A 27,113-nucleotide genomic window follows, 5' to 3' on the forward strand; every position below is an offset into this window, starting at 1 on the left:
CAGCAACAACAGACCCGCCCACGTGATGCCAAGCACAAAATGGCACTGGAACTTTCTGTACAAACACCTCCTCTTATCCTTCAATACGTTTGGAGATCTCATTCGTCACAATGCTCGATCACGCCAGTAGAGTGAGTTTGTGTGTGTGTGTGTATATATATGTGTATACAGGTATATATAAGAGTGTGTGTGTGTGTGTATATACAGGTATATATAAGTGTGTGTGTGTGTGTGTGTGTGTGTGTGTGTATACAGGTATATATAAGTGTGTGTGTGTGTGTATAGTCCAGAGGGGAGGGGTTTAGTAGAGGGCGCTGTCGTTGTAGGCGCTGGAGCTGGGGAAGGTAGGGCAGGGCTTGTTCCAGGGCAGGGAGCCCGAGAAGTCGGCTGTGGGCAGGCTGAGGGTGCTGGCGCTCTTCAGCTTGTTCTTCAGGCCAAAGCTGAGGAACGACATCTTCTTGCCGACCTTGCGCGACTTGGAATTCTTATCGTCCTCGTCGAAGGCCAGGCAGATCATGGAGTAGGTCTTGGGAAGGCCGCAGTATGTGGCGCTCTTGGTGGGCTGGGGGTGGGGATGGGGGGGGGCGGGGGGTAAAGGTGAGCGTGAGGAAATGAGAGACACTGTCAATGACTGGAACTGAATTATATCTTTATTAGAACGTTTGAAACAGTCTGATGAATGCAACACAAATGGTAACAATCTGCTCCACTGAATGAAGTCAGTGAAAACAGCCCACAGTAACAGTGTGACCATCACAGCCAAGAAAGAAACTCTACTCTTTAAAGGAAGCTAAGGATTTGTCAGCACCTTGAAGGACTTGACACAATGATGCAATTTAGCTGTCGTTGACGATCATAAAAACCGTAAGGTTGACCTTCCAGCCAGAGCAGATAAGGGGGTGGGGGGGAGGGGGGGGTTGCGGGTCTCACCATGGGCAGGCCGCTGTCCATCAGGCTGACCACTCGGATGTCGATGCCGTCCTCGTCCACGTCGGTCAGCAGGCGCATCACCTCGCCCACGCCCAGCCACTTGCAGTCCGTGTCGCCCACGGCAACGATGTAGTCGCCCTCTTTCAGGCCGTCCGCCTGGTAAAGCGACAGATAGCGACAGGCGGAGGTCAAGAAAGCTTAACAGGGAGCACGGCAAGGCGAGAAACACGCGGGGACAGATTCAGCATCGCCTCTTTTCCCTTCAAAACATCACGAAACATCAATCCTCGCTCAGTAAAGCAGCGTCAACATAGAGGAGGTGACCGACTGTATGACGCTTTTCCTCCAAGAGGGTAAAACGCTTGGACCAGGAAAGTGTCTGAGGGAGGTTGGAAGGGGAACGGGGGAGTTCTAAGGTTCAAGGTGGTGGCGTGGCGGGCCGGACCAGAACATGCTCCACTCATTCCTGAGCCGTGGGACGCTTGGATTAAAAGGTTTTTGTTTAAATCCACCATCAGTTTTTTATTCTGAAAAGGGCGGGGCAACGCCGCACCGATCGATCAATCATGTTACAAAATCCTGTCGGATCGAGTATTAAAATTCCTAAAATGGTTGATCCACGGCAATAGAACACAGAGGGCACTAGCCAGATGCTAAGCTGCTACTGGCGCGTACGCTAGGCACATTTCCTGCTGTTTGTTAGCTGCTATTAATGAGCATTCACAATGAAAGGGCTGCAGGGGTTGCCAGCTCCAAAACTTTAATTAAATTAGCCAGGACAACAGAAGAGGAGAGGGGGGGGTCTCATTCTTTCATACACACCCACCTCAGGGCACAGTGCTCTGGGAATCTGGTTATTTGTATTTTAGGGTTTGATCTTAAATGCTGGTCAGTCAACAAGACAGACACTGGCGATGCTGTATACTTACCATATTGTTAGTGAAAGCACACTTCAAACGTGATGAAGTGTGTTTGCAATGTTTCAGGGCAGGTTATGCTATAATGAGCATTGTGCAATACCTTGGGTCCTGTCACTCTAGACCAGTAATGACGTAGTTATACTCTCAAATGTTTTCTATGATGCTAGAAGGGCTCAGGTACCTTTCCACTTCCAACGAGGGTTAAACCTTATGCAAACTATGCAGCTACTCTTAGTTAATGTATTTTGAAGGAGTAATGAGCTTCACAATGGGTGCGCCTGCCCTACAAAGTCTACCTTTGAACTCAATTTGTTAATCATTCATATTAAAAACCCTTTGCGGCTAACGTACCCTGACACATTGGTCTCTCTGAGTGCACCACCTCCCACCCCCCCGGTCTCCTCTTAAGTGTGCGACGCAATAACCTTTCCCCCGTAGTGGAGAGTGTACGACACCATAACCTTTCCCCCGTAGTGGAGAGTGTGCGACGCCATAACCTTTCCCCCGTGGTGGAGAGTGTAAGAAGGGGAGGTAACTTACGGCGGCCGGGCAGAGTGGGTCCAGGGAGACCACCTGGACGGGGGGCTCTCCCCTCAGGGTGAAGCCCAGGTCTCGGTCCTCCAGGCGCAGGCGCACGGCGCGGGGGGCCGTCCAGCGCTGCTTGGCCGAGAACACCGACAGAGGACCCTGGAGAGAGGAGGGCAGAGGTCAACGGGGTCGCTACGTGCTGTAGCATAGAGACCCTGAATCCTGTTAGTCCAACACCACAGTTAGCGTTAGCATCCTCTGACAAGGTCATTAGGTAAAGAAAGGTTGGTTAACACAGTTAACAATGTCGAGGGGGCTATTGAAGGTCTCATAGTCATTAGTCCCATAGGTTTGCAATCAAACGCAAAAAGAAGCACATTTTCACTTTTGGGATATTGGCCAATATTGAGTCGTTGAACATTGGTGAACCTTTTGGTGCGCTTCTGATCTGGAAGTGCAATGCTATGGATGTGTCGCCTAAGACACTGCGGTTCTTGTGAAGTTCTGATCAAGACGAGCCTCCAGTCTGCCACGCTGAACCCCTCAGCCGTGGCAGCCCACACACAGTCCCAACACAGCCGGCAGGTCTGTCAAGTGTCACTGGGTGTGTCTGTGTGACGACTGCCACACCCCCTGTCAGTGCAGACAGCAGTCGCCTCCATAAATCTAGCCATCTCTGGAACGGAATTTGTAATTACGCGTTCAACTTGTTCCTGAGTAGACCAAAATTAACTTGAGGAGCATGAAGCAGTTTTTAAGCACCACTTTTCCATGGTTAATGTTAGCACTGCTTTTGCAGCTCTGAGGGGGCTTCCAGAAAGCGTTGTAGACTCCCTAACAGGAGTGTGGTTATAATAAAGATGGTCTTCGAGCTACAAAGCTTTCTGGAGATTCAGCCCTGGTTGATTGTAGTCAGAAACAGCATAACAGCTCTCGGTTCTGGAGAAAGTGTACATTGCAGCCAAATCTCGAGGTATTATGCTGATTTCTGAATAAATCACACAAATCGAACAACATGTTAATAGAATATTAGTATCCCACATACCAGCCTCTGGAAAAAGTCTGTCACCTTCACCTTTGTTGACACGGGCATTTCCATCTCGGCTTTGTGCTCCGTTTTAGCTGAGGAGGAAAGCAGTGGCGTCATCTCACCATGTCTCTGTTACCACAACACCACTGGCAAGCCAGTCTCCTCTGAAGTATTACTAGATTACTAGAGAGATACGGGATCCGTGCTGATGGGATCAACATTGTGAGCACCTGGAACTCATGCGATTTTTGGACCCTGAAAGTGGATGATCACTCACAGATGATGTCGGGAGCCTCCAGGTAGTCTGTGAACTCCTCCTCTTCGTCGTTGTCGTTGAACTTGGCCAGCGAGCGCTTGTGGCTGGCCTGCAGGATGTCATGGAGCACGTCCAGCTTCCGCAGGTGACGGCACAGGTTGTGGATCCTCAGGGCCTCCTCGTTGCCCATGCTCGCCCGGCGGAGGTGGGCCTTGCCTGGGGAGAGGGGAGTGGGATGGTAAGTGAAGTCAGGATTGTGTTTCTTCTGTGCAGCTTGTTGGTCAATGTATGCTGTGTACTGTGCATTGTCCCCCTGGGGATCAATAAAGTTGTTACTGCTGCTGCTGCTGCTGCTGCTGCTACTACTACAACTACTACTACAACAACTACTACTACAACTACTACTACCAAACACATCTCAGGTTCACTTCACAGTACCTGGCCTGCATTTTTTTAATTAAAGTCAAAAGGGTTATATAAAACCCTGCACAGTGTACACCATCATCAACATGTGCGGATAGTGTGATAAACTCAATTCAACGATTAGCAGTGGCAAACAAAAGGGCCACCGTTTTAGGTCCTTGTCCTCACCGATGCGCCTGCGATCCTCTTTCTTCTTGAGGATGTCCAGTGGGGACTGTCCGTCAGGCATGGCGTCATACACCTGGGACAGAGCCTTCTCCTGCTTGTCCTCATCATCACTGGAGCTCACTGTCAACGCACAGAGGGACGGGGACATCACTTACATGGGCAGTCAGGCCACTATTACAAAACGACCACCAGTTACACTTTCAAAATACAATAGTTGATATTTACCGTCTATATGGGAAATGGCTATAACTGTAACAGATTAGCTAGCCGACAGTTACTTATCTCTCTTTTTATCCTTTGGAAAATCCAGTTTGGATCAAAGGTCGAGGTTCATGTATTTCCCTTGCCGATAGGCCAAGACTACAGGCCAGTATCTCATCTCAGCAAGATTGTTAATTGGTTTGTTTCAGTTTGTAGGGGTCTCATTCAGTTTGAGAATTTGATAACATGTTGCCTGACTCTTGAGTCCGAGTGGCTTCCACCTGCTTGTGCCATTCCATTACAGGAGGCGTTTTGATTAAGCGACTATCGCCCTGCTTTTCATCCACCTCCTCACCTTGCGCTGGCGACAACAGTTAAGAGTCTTAAAGTTTTCCTTATCAGGCTCCTAAACGGCCGTTGACTGTGTCCCTCCTAACTAGAGGACAGAAAAGCTCATTGAGAGTGGCGTCAAGGGAGGTTTGTTTGAACGGCACAAAGGAGTTATGTAACGGTGTTCTCATTGAGTGCAGCCCGGTCTCTGCCTGGTTCTGTCTGGGGCTGCCGTCGGGTTCCCCACTCCTTTGAGACGTTGAACTTTGGTGAGCAAAAGCCCATTGTAGTCAGTTCAAAAGCACGATACATTAACCCATATGATACGTCTTCAGAGAGAGAGAGAGAGATTATGCAACGCAGCTAATGGCCACTAGTGCAGGCAGACTCGCAGTGAATCATGTCGATACATGATTCACTGCGAGTCTGCCTGCACTAGTTGCCATTAGCTGCGTTGCATAATTCCCTCACCGCGTCACATTACAATACATGAGTAATTTATCTGACCCTTTTATCCAAAGCGACTCACAATAATTGCATTTAACGTAGGAAAAAAAGCCAATGCACTACTATTTGCCAGAACTCAGTCAAGTGTATCTCCTTTCTAAAACAAGCGACTAAGAGCGTAATCTAGTGCTGAGGGCGCTAGTGTGCTAGATCTGGTCTCAGTTAAGAACGCAGGGATACGTGCGACGCTTCACTTACGCTGGTGGTCCAGCAGAGCGGTGGCTATAAAGAAGTGTGCCAGCGAGCGGTAGTGGTTGCTCTTGACCTGGGCCATGGTGGACCAGAAGAAAGGCACGTTGTCTTTGATGGGCGTCTGGATCATGGACTGGTGCACTTGGTCGTAGGTTTCTCCAACCTGCAGGGGGAGAGACGGGGCGGTCGTGTTACAGCGGGTAACGTTAGACTTCGCTGCCTTTCGCTCAGACCGCCTCTAATGATGCCCGGGGACACTTGAGACTCCAGTGGCATTTATGTCCCGGGTTAATAATGCCACTCTCAATGGACGCGCCGTCCAAGGTTCAGGCTTTTAATGGCTCTAAAAATAACCCGCTCGAATAAAAGCGCCGTTATGCTGCTGAGTGGTAATGAATGTTGTCAAACTCTAACACAACAGGCTCTTGCGTACAAACGCACGTCGGCGTCATGTAATGTTCGTTAACCGTACCTTGGCGGCCTCCTGGGCCATCTTCAGCAGGGAGAAGAACTCGTTGCGGATTCCCGGCAGGGCGATCTTCTCGAACAGACACTCCTGGGCTTGAGACAGCATCATCTTGATCAGCATGCTGAGCATGGCAGGGCTCATGTCGTAGCTGGGCGTGTGCGTGAACGTCTCCTTCAGGTGGTTCAGAACGCCTGTTAGCAGGGAGAGAGAGGAGGGGTCAGTGGCGTGGGGTCAGCGCTCTACGTCCTCATGAGGACATTCGCAGCGTTACGCTGCAGCAGTCACGTGTTTCGCGGAAACCGAAAACAGTCTCCGCTCTCCCTCGCGTTATCATGTTGTTCCAAGCAGAAGTTTGAGTTGTGAAAGAAGATGGCTCCCCTCTTATTTTGCTCGTTATGAAGCTGGCAGGCGAACGCTGCAGACAGCGTAATAACAGGGCTCGGCCTCCGCTGTGCCGCTCATGTTAGTTCAGTCCTGACATATTCTCATCCTCCATCTCCTTCTTCCTTGCCTTCTCTAGTTGCTTCTCCGGCGTAGTGCCACTGAGTTCACGGTCTGCCTCATAGTGGAAACTGATTTGCATCTGCGGTTGGCTCGACTTTACTCAAACTTCATCACAGCCTCTTCATTCTAGAAAGATGGCTTCCCATAACCAATAATTGTTTTCTTCCACAGATTACAACACGAGCGTGATCATCAAACCTCGGGCGTGGCAGCCTGCGCTGTTATTAACGCGCAATGCTACTCAAGCTGAGCCATAACTCCTATCAAGATCTGTCACATGCTGATAACGCGTTCTAAAAGTGGTTCGCAAGACGCTGTGTTTTCTTTCAACGCTGTAAATCTTTCAAGCGGGGACATCGGTTGTTTTGGTTTTGGTTATGCAACAGACAGGAGGCTTCTCCTTCACACATCTCTCCCTCGTCGCAAAATGGCAGCATGAGGTCATTCACATTCACAGCTCTTTCTCCTCGGGAGAATAATGGAGCATTGTCACCAAGTGACTGTCTCCGTAGCCAACCGTAGTTGTGTTAGGTGCAATGCGTTGCTAAAGCCAGTCAAAACGGGTTTTGAGGACTCTGGATTAGAGCAGGCTATGAACTTCCTTTCTCAGATGTCACACAAGAAGCCTTGCCTGAGGGTGGTGGTGACGACACAATGACAGTCATGGGAGACCTGTTATTGTGGTTGAATTCACACTCTTTCTTTTTCTCTCTCTCTCAAGCTTGAACCAAAAACATGACATTTGGTTCCCACCACACACGTTCTGTGAGACATCAGAGGCCCACTCACACACTCTGTAAACACACACACATTCTGTAAACACCCGTCGGTCCGTTACAGGCTGAGAGAGGCTAGATAAGTCCAACTATTCATTTTGTGTGAGAACTTCTGTGTGATGCGTAACTTCTCGCACACTCAAATGTAAACATACCGATGCAGTCTCCATTCTCCTGTGAGGACCAACCTCCCGTTTACCAGTGTAAAACTCTAGTTTTAGCTGGTGTTGTTGACTCACCTGCAGCTTTCTGGAAGGCGGTGATGGCGTCGTCCAGGCCCGCGTGGGTCTGACGGTTGGAGCGAGCGCCGATCTGGGTGTACAGGGCACCGATGTTGAACAGCATACTGGCCTTCTCCAGGGAGATGTTCTGCTGACACACCGGGACACCGGTGAAGGAGTCATACCTGGAAACAACCGACGCATATAATGACAAGGACACCGTTTACACCACAACACCATGTTCAGTTAAGCTGAATCAAGTTAGACCAGTTAAATGTTTCCTGCGTACGGTTATTTTGGTGTCATGTGTAAACAACCGCACAGAAAGCACTATTACGGCAGAGGGTTAGGGTACAACAGAAATGCTTATATGACAAGGGAAGGCGACTATAACTACAAAAGCACCTGTTCAACCCTGCTGGGTAGAACACGCCATGTTTGGCTAGATATCTGAGACGATGTGATGAATCGTACCATGTGAAGAAGATGCCTATTTGGCGGGTGGGAGAGAAGAAGCGACTCTCAAGCAGAGGCAGGTGGCTGAAGTATTTGGCCAGGAGCTCAATTCCTGTCTGACTGCGACTGGGTGTGCGGCAGGCCTAGAAATAGGTAGAGATGAACAGATATCTAAGTGAGTGACAGAAAAACGCAATAAATCATAGATATGATTGACATTATGGTCAGAGTGGATTTGCGTGAGTTGACTGTGGAAGTATGACCTGTCGCAGGTCCATCAGATCTGCAATCTCCTCCTGGAAGTTGGTGCCATCTTCGCTGTAGTGCTCAAGGATGAAGTCCTGTCAAAACAAAACCAACCCATCAGACACTCCACACTCATACAAACACCACAAATCACCATTACTTCCAACACTGCTAAGAGACTCGAACCAGATTCTTCCCCCATCATCATCTTTAAACTATTACCAAGCGGAAGTCTCTCCGGCTGGAGCCAAGGTGTCATGGGCTTGGTTCCAGACTGGCGGAACAAGATACCTAGTCATTAGTTGTAATTACAGGCTGTGTGTGGGGCCAACTTCACCTGCCCATACAATCTGGAAGTCTGACACATGGACACTACAAAAGTCGCCATCACCGTTTCGTTAAGAGATAAACGCTAAAAATAAAAGTTATTACGACAACGTGGGTTTCACCGTCTATCAACTGAGCTGTGTTGGTGTAGTTTCTGCCTGATTAAAGATTGACCTGCTATTTGGATAATGAAACCATTAGTTTTTGTGTCAAAACTTTATGGGTGAAAGAATATTGAAAATAGAATTGAGTTTAGCATGGTGATGAAATGAGATGAATGAATTGCAAAATGGTGAAACAGTGCAGTTGAAAAATGAGTCGCCCATACCTTGAACAGAACAGAAAAGTCCACTTCTTTGGTCTCCTTCAGGCCAAGGGGAATGAGAGGGATATTAGAAGTCTCCCTGTAAGCAGAGGGAGAAAACAGATGTTAGAGATATGAAAGTCATACAGATACTGTATGAAATATTATGGCTACAGCAGAAAACTCAGAGGTCGTACGATATGCTTGAGTGAAAAGCTTTTCTCTATCGTCAAAGGGAGTTCCTCCTTGGCTTGTTATCTATTGGCATCTAGTTCCACCCTGCTCAAACCAACAATAAAGAGAACTTTCTATGTGCCTATTTGGGCACGTTTACATGAGCTCAAACATGGACATGTTGGCAACAAAAACAGGTAGCCCTCAGCTCGTTAGCTTTTAGCCAAATAGACCTCACACCTACTGCACTTCGCAGCAGCGTCTAACATAAAACATCAAACGAACCATTCACTGCCTCAAACAACAGAACACCACCATGACCACCACTAGAAGCCAATAGTTCTCAGAGGCAACCAGTTGGTAAAGAAACAGCCAACACTGAAATACTGCCTGTGCCTGGTTTTGTCCCTGTTGACAGATGTTGAGCAGGTACAGGTCTTTTTCAACAAGGAGAGGAAATATCTGCAGGCAAACACAAAGTGCGGATTCGGGGGGGTGTCCAGAACATTTAAATGGGGGTTTAGAATAGGACAGTATGGGGTGTTGTAGAAATTGGACGTTTATCCAGTTATCTGCCCCAGTTTTTTGGCCAAAACCCACCCTGGCTTACACCTGGCTTTTTTGTAGAGCATCTTGGCTTGGGCATGTCATCACCACTAACATTCTTTTGGTACAGGTCTAATACAGAGAATAATGACGGAGGGAGACGGGGGGGGGGGGGGGGGGGGGGGAAGACAGAAAGAGCAGTGTGCGAGTGAGAAAGCTCCTGGCCAACTGTGTTGGGGGCTGAACACATCCCTTCAAGGTTAGCGATTAGCCCCCTTCTTAAGGAATGCCAAAAGCCTCCGTAGGTCAGTCCTCTGGCTCAACTCCCCTCTACTGACGAAGTGTGGGTGTTTGAGACATAAACCAGAGGCTCCAACACCAGCAATACTACCCTAGACTGGTTTACATGAAAGCTGCAGCTTTACACTACCTTTCACTAAAAAGTAAAGTGTGAGTCTGTTTGATCAGTTGAAGCAAGATAGGCTATAAACAGGAGGGGGGGGGGGGTTGGCCAGTGTAGCGCATAAGGTAGCCTCTTTAAGTGTTTTGGCATGATTGCAGGAGTCAAAATGAGGGAGGAAAGACACTCACTAGACTGATTGGGTGTCTCTTCTTGAATCGGAGCCATTGCAGACTTTTTCTGAGAGCACTTATGCCAAGGACGCTAATGAACTAGCTAACCTACATAGTTGAGTGCTACTCCCCATGTAGCCTACAGTACCTGTTCTTATAGTGCCCTAGAAAATACATTTTCATCCTCCTTCTATTTAGCATTGATCATTCTATCCCATCTCAAACAATAACATGATAATGTACTTTAGGCTAGGCTAATGTTGAGCTAGCTTTAGCTGTCTATGATAACAATAGTCCGAAACATACAGTGCCCCCCCTACCCATCTCTCTGGCACGTTACATCATGATGAAACTAGTTTGATCCGGTCTGAGGCATACAAGTCGAGGAGAGAACAGGACATTGTGAACAAATGGGGGGAATAGCCGAGAAACGAGAGGAGAGCCTTTGTTCGGCAGGTCTCTGGCAGACTACCGGCTGAGGTAATGTTTCAGGCAGGTAGAATAAGGCTACTCCTCCATTGTGGAGCGCGGCGAGGGAACACGCATTGTACTGCCCCTGCATGAACACACCGTTCTGTCCCGACACCTGTTCACAGATAGGCTCATGAGGGACTCTTGAGGCCCTTTGGTACTCCCACACACAGACACACAATGGAGGACAGGTGACCGCAGTTTCAGGGCCTGCCCATTGTTTCTGGACACGGATGGGAGCAGTTGACCGGCCTCTGTGGGATTTTTCAGAGGGGCTGAAATGGAGACTGATGAGAATAGCTGATGGGTAACAAAAGCTGTTCCCATGGCTGAGGTATGTCTGGGCAGCACCGCGTCCCGTGTGACCAGAAATATCGGGTGGGGAACAGAGATGGTTTCGGGAAGATTTGGAAGAGATACAGTACAGTAGATATACACTCCTCCTGGTGCTACACACTCCAAGGAAAGGGAGAGTTGAAGCCCAGAGAATTACACCTAGATATCTCAGTCCTGTCTGAAATGTAGTAAAATAATATGTTCTCTGGTATAGAAAATAGTTCTGTTTCTCAAAGAAAGGCGACTCAGGGTGAAAAGGTTCTCCAGGAACCGTGAAGAGCTCACAAGAACCTTGGCATTTGAGGTTGAGATTTGGTTTAATATAGGCCATTATATTTCACTCCCACTCACTCACACAAACAATGTTGTGAAGTAGCAACCAAAAGACAGAAAGTAGGCTAATGCCGTATAAAGAAGGGCTCTATTGTGAATTAATTGGCTTTAAGAAACTGTGTCTGAGGGTTTAGGGTGGGAATGGCTGGACTGTCATATAAGCAAAAGAGAGGGACATGAGTGCCAGTCACGTGAGCACAAACACACACACACACACACACACACACACACGGTTTGGGGAAACGATACGATTCAGCACGTCTCTAGAGTTATCCTTAGTGAGGGTGCCAAGGCTACCATTAACCAGGCTCTTCAGTTAGGTTGCCATGGTAAATATGGCGCCTGCTGAGGGAGTGTGAGGCTGCATACTGATATCTGGTTTGCAGGGAGTATGAGAGAGCTCTCTGGTTATGCCAGGGTCACCAGAGAGGAGCAGCTGTTGTATCAAAGACCTAGAGAGTAATCCTACATTAACATAATGCAAAACATTGAACGTCTGTCTTGAATAGAATAGCCTGGAATACCAGTCATGTCTAGCCTGGTAAACTAGACTTATCGTGAACAAAAAGAACGTTTTCATGACAGTGGAAACCAGTGGATTCCCAGACTCTCATCGCGGAAAAAAATTGATGCTTCACGTAAAAAAAAAAAAAAAATTGCATCTGATTTACCAGGCTAAACATGACTGGTATTCCAGACTATTCTATTCGCAATGAGTCTGGTTAACCAGGCTGAGTCATGTCTACTTCACTAAAGATGTGTCATCAAGATGTTTGAGATAGGGCTTTGCTTCTTCACCCTTGACAATTTTGCGACTGAACATGAGCATCTTCAAAGCCGCCTTGAACCGGTGTAGCTGAATGTGGGGCGTGCGATATCATTCGTGTCCTTCCTATAGCTGCGCTGGCTTATCTCCGCGGCTCACAGGGAAACACTGCATGTGACTGAGAAGTGTAAACACATCCAAACCACACCTGTGACCTGACAGTGTTCTGAAGATTCCCTCCACTGACAGGAAGTGTGTTGTCTGAGTGTTTATCTTAGCGTTAAGATCAATTTGAGCTGACTGGTTCCTGATCCACGCAGGCTTGTGTTGTTTCCCTCAACCAGCTCGTCTGGTTCTCAGGGAACGTGGCGTCTCCAAGCCAACGTGTCTCTAAGCCAACGCGTTGGTCTCTCTCTCTCTCTCTCTCCAAGTCTCTCTCGGTCTTTGCTGCCAGTCTCTCATCAGGCCATTGTTTTCGTGCTGAGCCTCTCAGAGCCGCTGTTGTGCATGTCACTCTAATCACAGCATGTCAAAGGCTCTGCCTCGCTGTCTGGCATTCCACAGTGGTGCGTGTGTGTGTGTGTGTGTGTGTGTGTGTGTGTGTGCATGTATTATGGGTTCTGGCAGTGTTTTAAAGCCCAGACAAGTTTACTGTAGTTCACGGCATCGGGGCGTATAAAAGAAGGGGCACCATACAACACAGAGGCACCCAGTAAAACTCATGTTAACATTCTCACAGGAAGTCCTCCATTAATCACTATATTCAAACTAAAGCAAAGTACTCTACCCAGCCAGTGTGAGTTTCTGTGTACACATATTGTTTTACTTTGTTTGTGCAACAAATGTGTCATTGTTAATGTGTCAATGTGCTGTCTTTTATTTCATTAAGAAGGCCTATTGAATATAACATTATATGTAATATAAATTAAGTTTATATATTGCTTCTCATGTGACAAGAGACAGAAGTGCTTCACAGAAAAAAAAAGGCTATGGCCAAAATAAAAGACTATGGCTGTGTTCCGAATCGCATACTTCCATACTATATAGTATGCCAAAAAAGGATGTAGTATGTCCCAATACATAGCATGCCACAATGTAGTATGGCAAAAATACCAGAATGTCCTACTACATCCGGTCGTATTTTGCAGTATGCAAGCCAGCAGTCTTTTCTGGCTATTCTGACCCACAATCCTGTGCGCAGCGGAAATGACATCACACGTGCGAGTCATTTTTTAATAGCTCCATGGTCGCGACAGCTGTGGAGGAATGCCACTTCATGGACTGCGACGGATGTGGTCAAATTTCAAGTCGCAATGTTATGACAAAGTAGTACAGTATGTCCCAATTGGATGCGTACTGCATGCAGAGTAGGCCTACATGCTTTCGTACAGTATGTACTGGTAGTAAAAAGTAGAAGTATGCGATTCAGAACGCAGCCTAAGGCTTACAGCAGGAAGAAAGAAAAAAAGACGTATAAGAATAGGGCAAAAAGGAGCATGCTGGGATAATATATTGTAGATGTTAGTTAAGTTCAGATGCACTGCAGCATCGGGCCTTTTTCATGGAAAGTATTAAAAACGGTATCTATGGAGGTAGAAAGTGTTAAAAACAGTATCTATGGAGGTAGAAAGTGTTAAAAGCGGTATGGAGGTAGAAAGGTGTGCATGAGGGGTAACTCACTGTACGTTCTGGTAGACCTCCACAGAGCTGTTGAGGCCCTCCAGCTGCTCCATGAGGAGCTGCAGGTTGGAGTTGACGTAGCTCAGCTCCAGACACACCATGTCCCGCACCTTGTTGTTGGAGGTCGCTCTGGAAACCAGGAGAAGGACAAGAGCGATAGAGAGGGGGGGGGGGGGAGAATAAGAACAGAGAGAGAGAGAGAGAGAGGCGGAGGAGAGGAGAGAGAAATATTAGTATTTGCAAAAACACTTTGACACGCAGGCATGAGCTGTCACAGCAAATAGGTACTAGCCATCTACCCCTTGCCCTGCCCCCCCCCTACCACCTCCACACACACCATCTCCCTGACAGCTGATAATGAGAACAAATGGGCCATGCATCCAGCAGAGCTCCTGATTTAGCATGGACCACACATAGGTCAACTGGGTGCCCCATTCCCTGTCCAAATCCCTATCACGAAGACTTATTCACCAGACTAGGCCTTCCTTAACCTCCAGCCCGGGGGTCAAAGAGCATGGACATTCTGAAGACTTCACAAAAAGATGCAAGATTCTACGTCCAAACAGAAAAACACCGAAGGTCAAGTGAAGGCCGTATTATTCCATAGCATGTATTGCAATGATTTGTTTTGGATACATGCGATTCGGTGCACTGCTAAGGATGGATGCTTCGCTTGCTTCCAGTGTAGGCAAACTGAATAGGTGGAGGTTGTTTGAGGATGTGGAGCTCATTCACGCTTTAGAGAGTTGCACGGGAAAGATAAGGGATGTTATTGTCACGCCGATGGTATCCGTGTCTGCTGTGCGTCACGGCGGCAGTATGTCTACGGCTGGAAACGTGAGTGAGTGTGTGGACGAGAGAGGGGAGCGGGAGATAAGGCCTCTGTTGTGTGGTCCCCAAACGAGGTGCTGCATGCAACTCCCAAATAGATAAGGAAGCCCTTTCCTGGCATTGTCCACCAAACAAAAGCATCTAATTATGAATATACTGCATTCAAGTTCTCAAAGCATACACGGGTATTAAACATGTCTATACATGCTCCTCATATGCAGAAACAAGACATGGCAAATCTGGTAGAGAAACAGCACACGTGGTTCATAGGCAAAAAAAACAAAATGCAACTGTGGTCCAGTCGGCCACATGCAGTAACTGGCGACATCGCCCCCATTCTGGCCAGACATGACCCCTGACCCTCCTCGCAGGTTTAATCAATGGTCTCTCCCCTTGTCCCCGTCACACCTGGCCCAGCCCGTCGGTCCAGCGCCCGGTCTCGCCCCCCGACAGCTGCAGCGGCGTCTCTCTGCTCTCTCTCTCTTCCTCTAAGATGGCGTCAGATCAGAGGGCCCAGGATAAGCTTCCTCCAGGAAAAAGAGGCGTATCCTTCTCAGGGCGTACAAGAAGAATGATATGAATCATTCTTTTTTCCTCGGCTTTTTCCTGTTTATTTTTTATTTTATTTACTCTTTATTTAACCAGAGAAAATCCCGTTGAGATTAACATCTCTTTTACAAGTAAGTCCTGGCCAAGAAGGCAGCATATACAATTTCAGACATACCATACAAAACAACACCAAATACTCTTGAGGTACATAAACAGATTAAAAAAACTGCAAAAAGCATAAAATAACTCACTAGGAGTTAAAAAGTCCTACATCAATAAAAAGGTCTTCTCATTAACGTATGTTTTGTATTCAAGCATGAATCCATGACTGCAGCTTGATTATTTCCTCAATTTAAAAGAAGAGTGGCCTGGTTTCCGAGAGAGAGATTCATGACCCTCTCTTTACGACACGTGTCCTATCCTACGGGGCCTTGACTGGTTGGGGGCCATTAAAGGGCCTGATGATGAGGGGAGGGCCCAGAGGTTAAAGAGCAGATGAAAGTGTCTAGGAGAGAAGGAAGGAAGGCTGACTCATTACCGACTCACCCCCACATGGTCAACATTTACCCACACCTAAATGGGCTCTTAATGGTGATGGTGAACTTGACAGGTCTTGGAGAGAACAAGACCCCGCCGGGCTGACCACAACGGACAAAGATGGACGACCTGAACTCAAACACTGGGTGGCCTCTCAGTCGAGCGGGGGGAGGGAGAGAGAGAGAGAGAGAGGAGAGAGAGAGACAGACAGACATAGAAAGAGAGAGAGAGAGAGAGAGAGAGAGAGACAGACATAGAAAGAGAGAGAGAGTGAGAGTGTAATGTAAACATTAGCCGTGCTCAAAGGCCCGGGGCGGACAGGAAGACAGATGCCCTCTTGGAACCGGTGTTCGGAGCGCTGGGTGCACGACCCAGCAGGCCAAGCTGCGCTGCCCACCTCTCAGAGGCCTCTTTGTGTCCCACAGTCTCAGCGATTGGTCATCGGGAGGACAGTGTACATTTGTCAATGAGGCAGAATGGCCGGCACAAAAGCTGTTTGGGTCAGCAACTCATCCAGGATATGTTTCCCTTCAGTAGCCAACAACAATGGCCTCTATACCCCCCCCCCCCCCCTCAGACTTTCTCTTCTGCCTCTTCTCTCTGCTCTCACTCCCTCATTCCATCTGTCTTGCTGCTCTCTGTAAGTGTGCTTTACTGCTTTCATTCCTGGGAGGTGGTAGGAAGCCAAGCATCCCTCCATGGGAAACATTCGGGCGGGAGCTAGCGAGTGGAAGACCGGGGTTTGTTTCCTGGCACTGTTGCGAACACAGACGGACCAAGCGGGACAGATATTATCCGGAGTGTACTGTATAATTAATATTTCATCATATAAGTAGAGACCTGGAGCCGGTATTACTCATTCCCCTGGCTTGAACCTTTGCCAAAAGACGTCATTCTCGCAAATCTCCGTTTCTTTTTCTGTTTTGGCAACGACTGCTAATTTAATAACAGGCTTTAAGAAAAGGACATGGAGATGAGTCTGGGTTAAAGAGACGAGATAGAATCACAGTTTCTGACAGCTTCTGACTGAGTTAGTCACGCAATAATAGCAGGGAGTGACTAAGCCGGGACAAACGGGTCTGGCCGGTACGCCCGTCCTTACCTGTTGCTTTGACAGACCCGGGCTGAGGAATGTCGAGCCACTGAGAGCACCTGACTCAGAGAGAAGGAAGAATGAGAGAGGGGGGGTGAGAGGGAAGGAGAGGGGGGATTTATCATAACACAAAGGGGAGAACTTTGCACAGAGAGAGAGAGAGAGAGAGAGAGAGAGAGAGAGAAAGAGAGCTAGGAGAAAGAAAGAGAGAGAGAGAACTAGGAGAGAGAGAGTGAGAACTAGGAGAGAGAGAGAGAGAACTAGGAGAGAGAGAGAGTGAGAACTAGGAGAGAGAGAGAGAGAGAGAGAGAGAGAGAGAGAGAGAGAGAGAAAGAGCAAAAGAGAAGCCAGGGACCGAAGGAAGAGAAGTACAAGGTGCCAGGTGAAAGGGAGTTGCAGAGGGGTTGGACTTAATAAACTGCTGCACCGTTGGTCAACCAGGTTACCTTTGTAGTTCACCTGCCTCAGAATGCTAACTGTTGCTTACTGTAGGTACTGAGTTGGCCTTATGCATTTATCCTGTTCGGGTGCAAAAAAAAAAAAAAAAAACACCTGACAAAATACCTGAACTCAAAAACACATGGTTTCTGCCCTGCGCTGCAAATGTGTTGGTCTCACACACACACACACACACACACACACACACACACACACACACACACACACACACACACACACACACACACACACACACACACACACACACACACACACACACACACACACACACACACACACACACACACACACACACACACACACACACACACACACACACACACACACACACACACAATCCGCTTACCTTACCAAAAGAGCCCTGGGCGGGGACTGTGAAATACTGCGAGGAATGCTGGGGCCTTTGAAGCCTGACAGCTGGTCATGCTGGAGCTCAGATAGGTCTAATCAAAGGCAGATAGAGAGAGGGAGAGAGAGAGAGGGGCAGACTCGCCCACTGCTCCCCAGGAAAGACTACTTCCTGTGCCTCCTACCCCAAGGCTGGGAGAGATAACCTTACAGCAGGCTGCTATATTAGAATGGGCTTTGGGAATGAAGGATGTCGACATTTTGAGGATATACTGTAGCTATTTTATCTTGTAGTCCAATTTAATTCCTTGACAATGTCTTTAAGGATTAAATAAACCAATCTTCAAGAATACCCAGAAATATCAATTAATGGCAAGACAAAATATATATGCATAAGTTACCAAAATAATGACCTTCCTCTTTAAGATTTAACATATATGTGTGTGTACAGTATGAGTGTGTATGGTATGTGTGTGTGTGTGTGTGTGTGTGTGTGTGTGGGGGGTAATCAGTAAAAGGTATAACCTTCCAAACCCCCTCCGGGCCAAGGGGTGTCACCAATACCTAGACTCCTAACAGTATGGCTGCACAGGCGCTGCCCGCAAGAAATTCACCTGTAGCAACCCTGTCACCCACCAGCCAAGCCGGTTCACCAACTCATTTCCATACTGCTTGGTGAAAAGCTTGCATGTTAGATAAACTGATTTGAATGTAGCGGAGGCTTAAACAAATGAGCTTGTCTCGTTCACTGAAGGGCACAGTGACAGCAAAATTCCACTCTGACTCACACTGCTAAGGGCAAACATTATCGACCATCAAATATATTACAGAGATAAACAAAAATGGTGCGATAAACAAACAAAAAACATCCAGAGAGCAGCGGTTCTGTGTGGGAAAACACGTTGTTGATGAGAGAGGTCAGAGGAGAATGACAAGACCTGTTTGAACTAACAGAAAGGCCAGTACTAGATAGGTGTACTGTACCTATATATATGGCCACTGTGTGGACTGTAAGTCACAGAGCTATAAAATAAAATAGAAAATGGATAGCTGAGACGTATTGAAATAAAAGGCCTAGAGACGCACAAAGCACAGATCTGGGAGTCTAGACAAGTTAAAAATCAAGCCTTTTTAGCGTTCCAACTGGTAGTATTACACGGCATATTTCCAATACTCCTGCTCCATTTATCCATAGCTTGTCTGGGTTTCAGTCAGAGCGAAAGAGCGAAGAAATCAAAGGCCACCTTCATTACAGACAATGAGTGTGTCTGTAATGAAGGAGTAAGGTGTGCTGTGTTCAGGATTTCAAACCTCCACTATACTGTAGCTTCAGTGGTTCTGAGGGACCCACAGTGGTATGTAATTAGTCGTCGTCTACTATTAAGCCTGTGCAAAAAAGAAGAAGGAAAACACTTTAAATCAAGACTTGGCTTGTGAAGGGGGCCTTGGAGACTGGAAAAGGGTCTTGTGATTAAAGTGTCTCGGGCTCAAAGTCAGTCAATTTCCCCTTGCTCTTTAACTAGCTAAGCCCTCAGGCTAGTCGGTCTTCTGAGGGGGGCTTTAATACCTGCAGCTAGACTATTACCCCCCCCCCCCAGCTGTAGCTGTGGTCATAATGACCTGCATGGACTGTATGCACAATGCTGTTCCTCCCAGCTCCCATAGGGCCTAGCCAAACCAAGGAACCACAAACAGGGGGAAATGGAGTGGAGTGTGTGTGTGTGTGTGTGTGTAATGGGCAGGAGGGGAGAGGGGTGACTGGGCAACACGCCCTATAAAACCACTACCCACTCTGCTGCAATTCCACCCATCCCATTGGAGCTCCTACAGCTCTGACGTCAATGGAGCTGTCACAAACGGGCCCTGTGAGCTTATATCCGCCTGGGCGCCATGGCAACGGATAGCACACCAAACACTCGGTCACCAGGGCGACTGACAGGCCAGGTGGTATAATTCTCTGCGCTCATTGTGCCTGGGATAAGCGACACAAAGGGATGCCAGGGGAAAAAACTACAAAGATGGCTTCACCCCAAATGTACAACTTTACTGGCATCCTTGTGGTTGTAGTCTTCTTTCTAATGAAAATGACTCTGGGCTGCTGGCCTGAAACAGGACACGCTCAGTCGGACCAGGGATGGTGGGTTGATGGTTGGTTTATGGTTAGACTTCCTTCCACGAATCCAGAGGTCAAAAGCTTGAGGTTGAAGAGAGCGTGGGAGTGGACACAGTAAAGTCCCTTCCCTGCACATTCTCAAAAGCTGTGGAACCTGTTTATAAAGTCTGGTTTGATCTCCATCATCCACATTGGATTAACACTTCCTCTTCATTTGCAATTCAAACAAATAACACCTCAAAAGTATAAAAGTATACTCTGGGTACTCTTGAAAGGGATTGGTTAAGGTGTGTCAGAACCCATCCATGAGCTCAGTTCTACAGTATAGTATAATATTGTTTACTTAAGTCACTAGGTTTGCCAATCTAGAATCTCGAGGATGGCAGCTTTCTGAACAACACGATCACAGAAAAAACACACCATCGCATTGCACACAATTTTTGTCACCTTGCTTCTCCATGAAACCAAGTGTTACCAATCTGTCTGCAGCTACATCTCAGACAACAAAGCGCTAGTCTGTGAGGAATGCTACTCTGAGCTTCAGTCGCAGTGAAATGATCACATCTTTTGTTTGGTCAAGGTGTCTTCAGTCATTTCTGAAATTCTGGCGAGAGCTTGACAGTGAGATGACAGGGAGGCGAGGTGAGACTCATCAGCATCAACCCCGCCCCCGCGCCCCCACACCCCCCTCCCCCACCACCACCACCACCATTTCAGTATGACGATACCGCAAATTTGCACCTGCTCTTATGTAATAGAGAAAGTGTTTGCATGATTTTCGGGGGGGGGGGGGGGGTTAGAACCTGTAGAAGAATCTGTGTGGGTGGTGTGATAGAAATTTCAGGGCCTGAACAAAGAGAAAAGTTTGAGCTGTTTCTTTACTGCCCTGGCCCTCCTGTTTGCAACCTACTGACCCATTGTGTCATTGTCTTTCCAGAACCATTTGATCATATCACTCTGTTGTACCACGTGTTGAACTTTCGACCCTGGTAGTTCGCCATTGTTGATGACGTTCGCCATCGTTGATGACGTGTAAACGATGGGTTAGCCAATCAGATCCTAGAAACGTCATATCCGGGCCTAACTTTGAATAAGACCGGTGCAGAACAGAGTTCTTCCGTTCTTGGGTGAAGCGCTGTTTTGTGTTCCATTCAAGAGCCCGGTTGCAACCGTATGTATTTTTGGAATAAAGAACCAGTCTTTGAACGGTTGGATCGAACCTCGGCAAAACATTTGACTCTTTATTCATTTCTAGATATCCAAATTAAATATAGCTTTCACAGTGTGTGTGTGTGTGTGTGTGTGTGTGTGTGTGTGTGTGTGCGCGTGCATGTGCTACATACCGAAGGAGGTTCTCTGCCCCAGCTCTCATCCTCATCTGCTTGATGATCTGCTGGTTGAGACTGGCCCTCTGGTTCTGCAGCTTGCTGCGTCCGGTCTGGGCAAAGGGGCTGCATCCCTATGGAGGACACACACACACACACACACACACACACACACACACACATTACAAACTGTACTTAAACAGACCACGAAACTGCAAACTACAGTCTGTTCTATTACAGACCATCACAGTCAGCACTGCTACTGTAGATCACTCAGCTGTGACTCATCACTCAAAGACTCTGACCCTTCCCCCTAGCACTTTTACTTCAGCACTAGGTTAAGCTCTTAGACGCTTGTTTAGAGAGGAGATGCACTTGTGAGTTCTGGTGAGTAATAGTACACTTCACTACCTACGCTGAATGCACTTATTGTAAGTGGCTTTGGATAAAAGCATCTGTTAAATGACTAATGTAATGTGATCACTCGCGATGAGCTGACTGACGAATTTGAAGTATTTTGATACACCTAGAACAAGTTGAGTTTTACATCATTATGAACAATAACATACCCAAATCCCTCCCTCCCTCCCTCCCTCCCTCTCTGGAGTGTCCCAAGCTGCCCTGCCTGTTCTTATGATATCAGGGCAACATGCTGCCCGCCCTGGCTGTGTCAACAAACACAGAGAAACAGAGATACAGCAACATGCATAGCGGTCATTACCAAAGGACTGACTCATTGAGCTACTGAGGTGTGCCATGCACATGATTCCACCCACTCGATAAGGGCGGACATGTAGTGGACACAGGTCATCTTTGCAACCCAGAGTAGATTGTGCTGCTTATGAATATACAATACGCCCACACAGTCTGAGTGTCTCATTTTGGGTGTGTAAGTATTCTAAGCGGTGAGGTCATTAGGGTATAGAGACATGGACAGTGAGAGAGACAGGGAAGATACAGCATGCACTGTAACGAAACCCTGATCAAAAATAGATGACAATCTAATTTTCAGAATCTTTTTTTTTTTTTTTTTTTTTTTTTTAAATAAATGTGTCAACTCAAGACTTGAGATTCTCAATCATCCCAAAATAATTCCACTTGCCAAATCAGGTTGACGATGATCCTTTTTGTAGTGCCATAAGTATTTAATATATTGACAAGGTATTATTTATCATCAAATTAAACAAGCATTTACAATACATTAAACCAGCAGGATGTCATGGGGTGTGTGTTGGCAAGGCAAGAGAGATGCCATCATTGGACAATAGAGATGTGATGACTGAGTATTAGAAATATGTTTTCAGAGGGTGTGGACCGGTATGTAGATTTGACAATAACATTAAGGAGGGCGTGGGAGGCTAAAGAGGCTAAACAAAACAAAATGTCCGTAGCACAGTATCAATATCACCAAGGTCTGTTTGTAACGCTGGGGATAGCATCATTATGTTCAGAACGTGGAGAATGTTCTATCAACAATAAAAATACCAAAACATTGCCTGTGTAGGTTTGCTTGCACATCTAAGGCCAATATGGGGACAGTGTCATAACCAATGCTCACTGATGACACTACCGTCACGTTGTGGCTGTCTCCTCATAAGGAAGTGAGGGATCCTATCTGGGGCTGAACAAACCAGCCACTGTGTGCGTGTGTGTGTGTGTGTGTGTGTGTGTGTGTATGTGTGTATGTGTGACGTGTGTACATGTGTGGCTCGGTTTAGCCTAGCGTCAGTATTAGATAGCCACTGAGAGGGCAGGTGATGTCATTCTGTTGCTCTCAAGGTGCTAAAAAAGGGTCCAGAGGGACCCACGTTGATCACTAGGAACCTCTGTTTCCCAGCAGTTCAGAGAACGGGGACACAGAGCCAAGGCAACCCTTCCTCTAGCACATACATTAGCATTAGCATCATTAGCAAACTCCAGCAACAGGGGACGTCATTGTACATCTAATGTCTATTGAGGTGGCCCTCCGTTGGTCGGTGAACTTATTGCTGTGGAACTGTGTCCGTTCATAAAGAACATGCATGGAGCGAGGAATGATGGGATACGTCTTGGCACATTATATAACAGGTGATTAGGGATGGCAAAAAGCCAGGGGTACGTCACTCATGGACACGTATTTGCAGCCTGCGTTTGTTCCCCAAAACCCCAAAAAAGAGAGCCGGTTTAAACTTGGCTTTTGTGTGATGTTTCATTTTGACTTTTGCAATATATAAACCCAACTGGGGGTCATTTTACTGTATTTCCGACGAGCCTGGACCAAAGATAGAGAGCATTCTCTCTGGGCCAGGGCACATGTTGTCAATTTGTCTCTGCGGCTTGGGACTGGGAGAGCCTCTGGGCACATGCTACGTCAATGGCCTCAGCTGGCTGAAGTCCGACTGGTCGAGAGAAGCAGGAGAAACATGCAGATTCTGCCTCTTTTTCCATCTGGCGACTGCCAGAGCGGACTGGGGATGGCTGAGGGAAACGCCAGTCTTGGGAACTGGGCCCCACACCGCCACATGGCGCTGGATCATCTGTGGAGTGGGAGCGTGCTGCGCTCGTAGGGAGCAGGCCTGTAAATCACTGAGCTCATTTCCACCAACTGAGAAAGAAGCCCTGGCTTGTCTTCGTTCAAATTCCACCAAAGCCAACCCAACTGTTTCCAAATTCAAAATATCTTTAACTAAGCACTAATGTCTTATTGCCCCGTGGTTTCTCTAAAATGTGCAAGAATGTTCATGCTAGAGAAAGCTTTTGGGACTTTAAATGGTGTGCTTCGAGGTTTCCCTCGTCAGGAAAAATGTAGACTTCAAGAGTGGGGAATGTTATTGTTGTTTGTATGCAATTTTATATTTTGCTACACTGTGCAGATCCACAGCATAAAAGTCCCCCAAAAGACAAAAAGGGGGAGCAACGAGTAATCTGATAAAATATGTAAAGAATAGTGAGGAAAACATAGGAAAGACAGAGGGTACCAGAGAGAGAGAGGGAGAGAGAGAGAAAGAGAGAGAGAAAGAGAGTGGTAGAGAGAGAGAGAGGGAGAGAGAGAGAGAAAGAGTGGTAGAGAGGGAGAGAGGGGGAGATGGGGAGGGAGAGAGTGGGGGAGGGAGAGAGAGAGAGAGAGAGAGAGAGTGGTAGAGAGAGAGAGGGAGAGGGGGAGGGAGAGAGAGAGAGAGTGGGGGAGAGAGAGAGGGAGAGAGAGAGAGAGGGAGAGAGGGAGGGAGAGAGAGAGAGAAAGAGTGGTAGAGAGAGAGAGGGAGAGGGGCAGGGAGAGAGAGGGGGAAGTATTGTATTCCAGCCCATCCAGCTCCCCTCATCACTGAACCCATAACTGACACCGGTTGACTTTTTTATAGACACAGGAAGTGCAGTACAAAGCCTTAAGTCAGACACAGTTCCCATGAAATATCGGGGGGCTTGACCTGAACAATAGCCCCTTTCATGTCCCCATCAAAACATGGTGGACTATGAATACACACTGGTGCCCGCACAGATATGTGGCGGCACAGGTTTACACCCTGAGAACTGAGGGGCACAGAACAAACACACACGATCATGGAATAGCTTCCACAGAGAGAGGCTGGAACACTGTAAATCTGACCATGCAACAGGGAAGATAAGAAGGGTGGAGGCAGATTTGCATGGTGAAGTAATATTCTAGATTATTCAACAAATTAGGGATCAAGGTCTAACATAGCCTCAGGAAAAAAAAACGGTTTGAGATCGCCCGTCTTTCCTCTGAGATATAGCCTACCTAGATTATGCTCTTAGTCAATTGTTTTAGAAAGAGATGCACTTGTGAGTTCTGGCAAGTAGTAGTAGGCCTACATTGGCTTTTCCTACGTTAAATGCAATTATTGTTAGTCGCTTTGGATAAAAGCGTCTGCTGACTGTACCCGTGTATAACAGTAGGCTACGGTTGATAGCTCATGTCAGGTCTTCTATAAACTGAGACTAATCTTAAAGGAATGTTTAGAGGGGCACTGATAGGCCTATACGTTTGTGCAAGTCATAGTCCATTTTTCATCTGTCACCTACCCAGCTCCAGTCCACTCTCCCAGCTAGGGCAGTTTCAAGCTGAGTGTTAATGGTGAATGTTATCAAAGGGTACATTGACACACCTCAACACAGCATTCCACAAATAGACCTACCCAAAGCAGGGCCCATAGCCTGGGCGAGATGAGGCTATCAAGCCCACAGTCACCAACACCTGAGACTGACAGGTCGATTTACAAATAGCCATCAATGGTTTCACTTGTGAATGACACACATAGACGCATTAACGCAATCTCATCTAATTAGCCTAATCTGTTCTCTTTCGATGGTTACGAATGCGAATGCAGTAAACTATTGTAGCCTAGGCTACTTAAAAGAGTTTGGCGCAAATATTTAGTATGGGTCAAGTATCTCATCAAATAGCCTAAGTTAGTGAGCATCTTGAAAATTGAGAAGGATTGCAACGAAGTTAAAAACAAATAGCCTATAGGTCTGAATTAAATGACTATTTAACTCCTGCGATCATCGTTATAGTGTGATTGGATGTTACCGATGATATCCAAATCACAAAATGCTCTTTTAAGAAGAGGGCGTGAGAGTTCCAATCATATTGAAAGCAAGACCACAAAGTAGCCTAAACTTTGACAAGTTCTAGAGAAGAGGAAAATAATTGAAATGCAAACCTTTAACACTTTAAGAGAACCTGCTTCATGCTTTGCCCTTGAATAAAATACATAAATGCATTCAAATGGCAACCGGAAAATCGTATTGTCAATGGTTTCCATCCGGTTGGGCAGTGCACAAACTTCGCTTTAATCATCATCAAACACACTTAATTATTTACTCACCTTTTTAAAATAGCTATTCTCGCCGTTTCTGTCCTTGATTCCGTTCGGTAAAATAGCGTCCGTCATTCTGAAGTTTCAAACGCAGCTAAAAAGCTTGAAAGAAATTCAGGCTAACGAAGCTCCTGTGGTTCAACAGGTGCGCTTGTTCCCAGAAGACTATCAGCTCGGTCTCTGTCCGCGGCGCTGATCAGTCTGACACCACAACAATCAACTCCCTCTTTTCCACGGAGCCGCCGGTAGGCTGACCCCGCCCCGGTAGGCTGACCCCGCCCCGAGAAGAGACGAGTATCGGTGCAGTGTGTCCCTTAGGAAGGTAGGTGGGGCAAGAGCTCCCTCTGCTCTCCGCCTCAGCATCCGAGAGGAAGTAGCCGCCTCGGGGTGTGTGGAAGGCTGCAACAAGTAGACAGACTTGCTTTATGAGCCGAAGGAATATACTCTGATCTAAAGAAAAGGTCTTACAAAAACAGTATATTAATACATAAATAATTCCAACCAATATTGAATGAATACAAATTATATTATGATGTTTAATTAGCACTTGATTAGTAGTAATAATAATAATAAAAAAATCCCACTACACAACTGTGGTGCAGATTTGTTTTTAACAATGTATCGTAATTTGTTCATTGCACTGTTTTTGTGGTCTTTGCACTGTGCTGTCCCAGGGCTGGACTGGCAATCTGGCATACCGGGCAAATGCCCAGTGGGCCGGACCTTTTGGGCCGATCTAAAAAAGAATTATATTTTATTTTTTGCCAATGAAAATTTTAGATTTTTTGGGGCCAACGAACAGCCCATAAAGCAGGGACAGCCGCCCATTGGTCCATTTTCCTCTTTCTCTCTCTCTCTCTCTCTCTCTCTCTCTCTCTCTCTCTCTCTCTCTCTCTCTCTCTCTCTCTCTCTCTCTCTCTCACACACACACACACCCCCCTCTCTCTCTCTCTAGCTATTGTGTCCCGACCCTGCCCCCTTGTGTGAGATTAGTTTGTATATCATATGTGCGCAATAAACCCCAGCTAGGAAGAACTGCTTCCCCCTGCTTCCCCCTGCCTTCTTCCCTAATCATTACAATATCCATAATACTGTATTTATATTTATATTTATATAAATCTACCCATATTGCTTCTCTATTAATAGAACTTGCGAAAATCTTATCCAGAAACACACCCAGTGGTGCAAACAGATGCACATCTCCCATCTTCACCCCGTTTGTCAAAAGAAAGATTTACAAAGCAACTCAGTTCTGTCTGGAGTGTCTGATAAGCCCATTGTACACGGGAGGTCCATTGCTCCATTGTATGGCCCCACTATCAACGGATATTCCTCATGGACGGGGCAGCCTACACCCAGCCATTCATGCCATCA

The 27,113-nt window shown here is 47.0% G+C and overlaps 1 protein-coding gene across 1 annotated transcript; it reads right to left on the reverse strand.

The window, feature by feature from the left end:
- Nucleotides 1-301: 301 nt before the first annotated feature.
- Nucleotides 302-25,814, reverse strand: rhpn2 (rhophilin, Rho GTPase binding protein 2; the record flags this gene model as incomplete). Its single annotated transcript, XM_084436773.1, has 15 exons — nucleotides 302-562; nucleotides 931-1,086; nucleotides 2,391-2,537; nucleotides 3,424-3,500; nucleotides 3,686-3,880; nucleotides 4,256-4,375; nucleotides 5,492-5,648; nucleotides 5,958-6,145; nucleotides 7,474-7,640; nucleotides 7,930-8,054; nucleotides 8,175-8,252; nucleotides 8,813-8,888; nucleotides 13,668-13,796; nucleotides 20,941-21,056; nucleotides 25,749-25,814. 15 exons carry the CDS (start codon nucleotides 25,812-25,814, stop codon nucleotides 302-304), a joined length of 2,058 nt encoding a protein of 685 aa, XP_084292899.1.
- Between the last annotated feature and the right edge of the window lie 1,299 nt (nucleotides 25,815-27,113).

Source organism: Borostomias antarcticus (assembly GCF_949987555.1).
Source record: "Borostomias antarcticus genome assembly, chromosome: 4".
NCBI classification, from domain to species: domain Eukaryota; kingdom Metazoa; phylum Chordata; class Actinopteri; order Stomiiformes; family Stomiidae; genus Borostomias; species Borostomias antarcticus.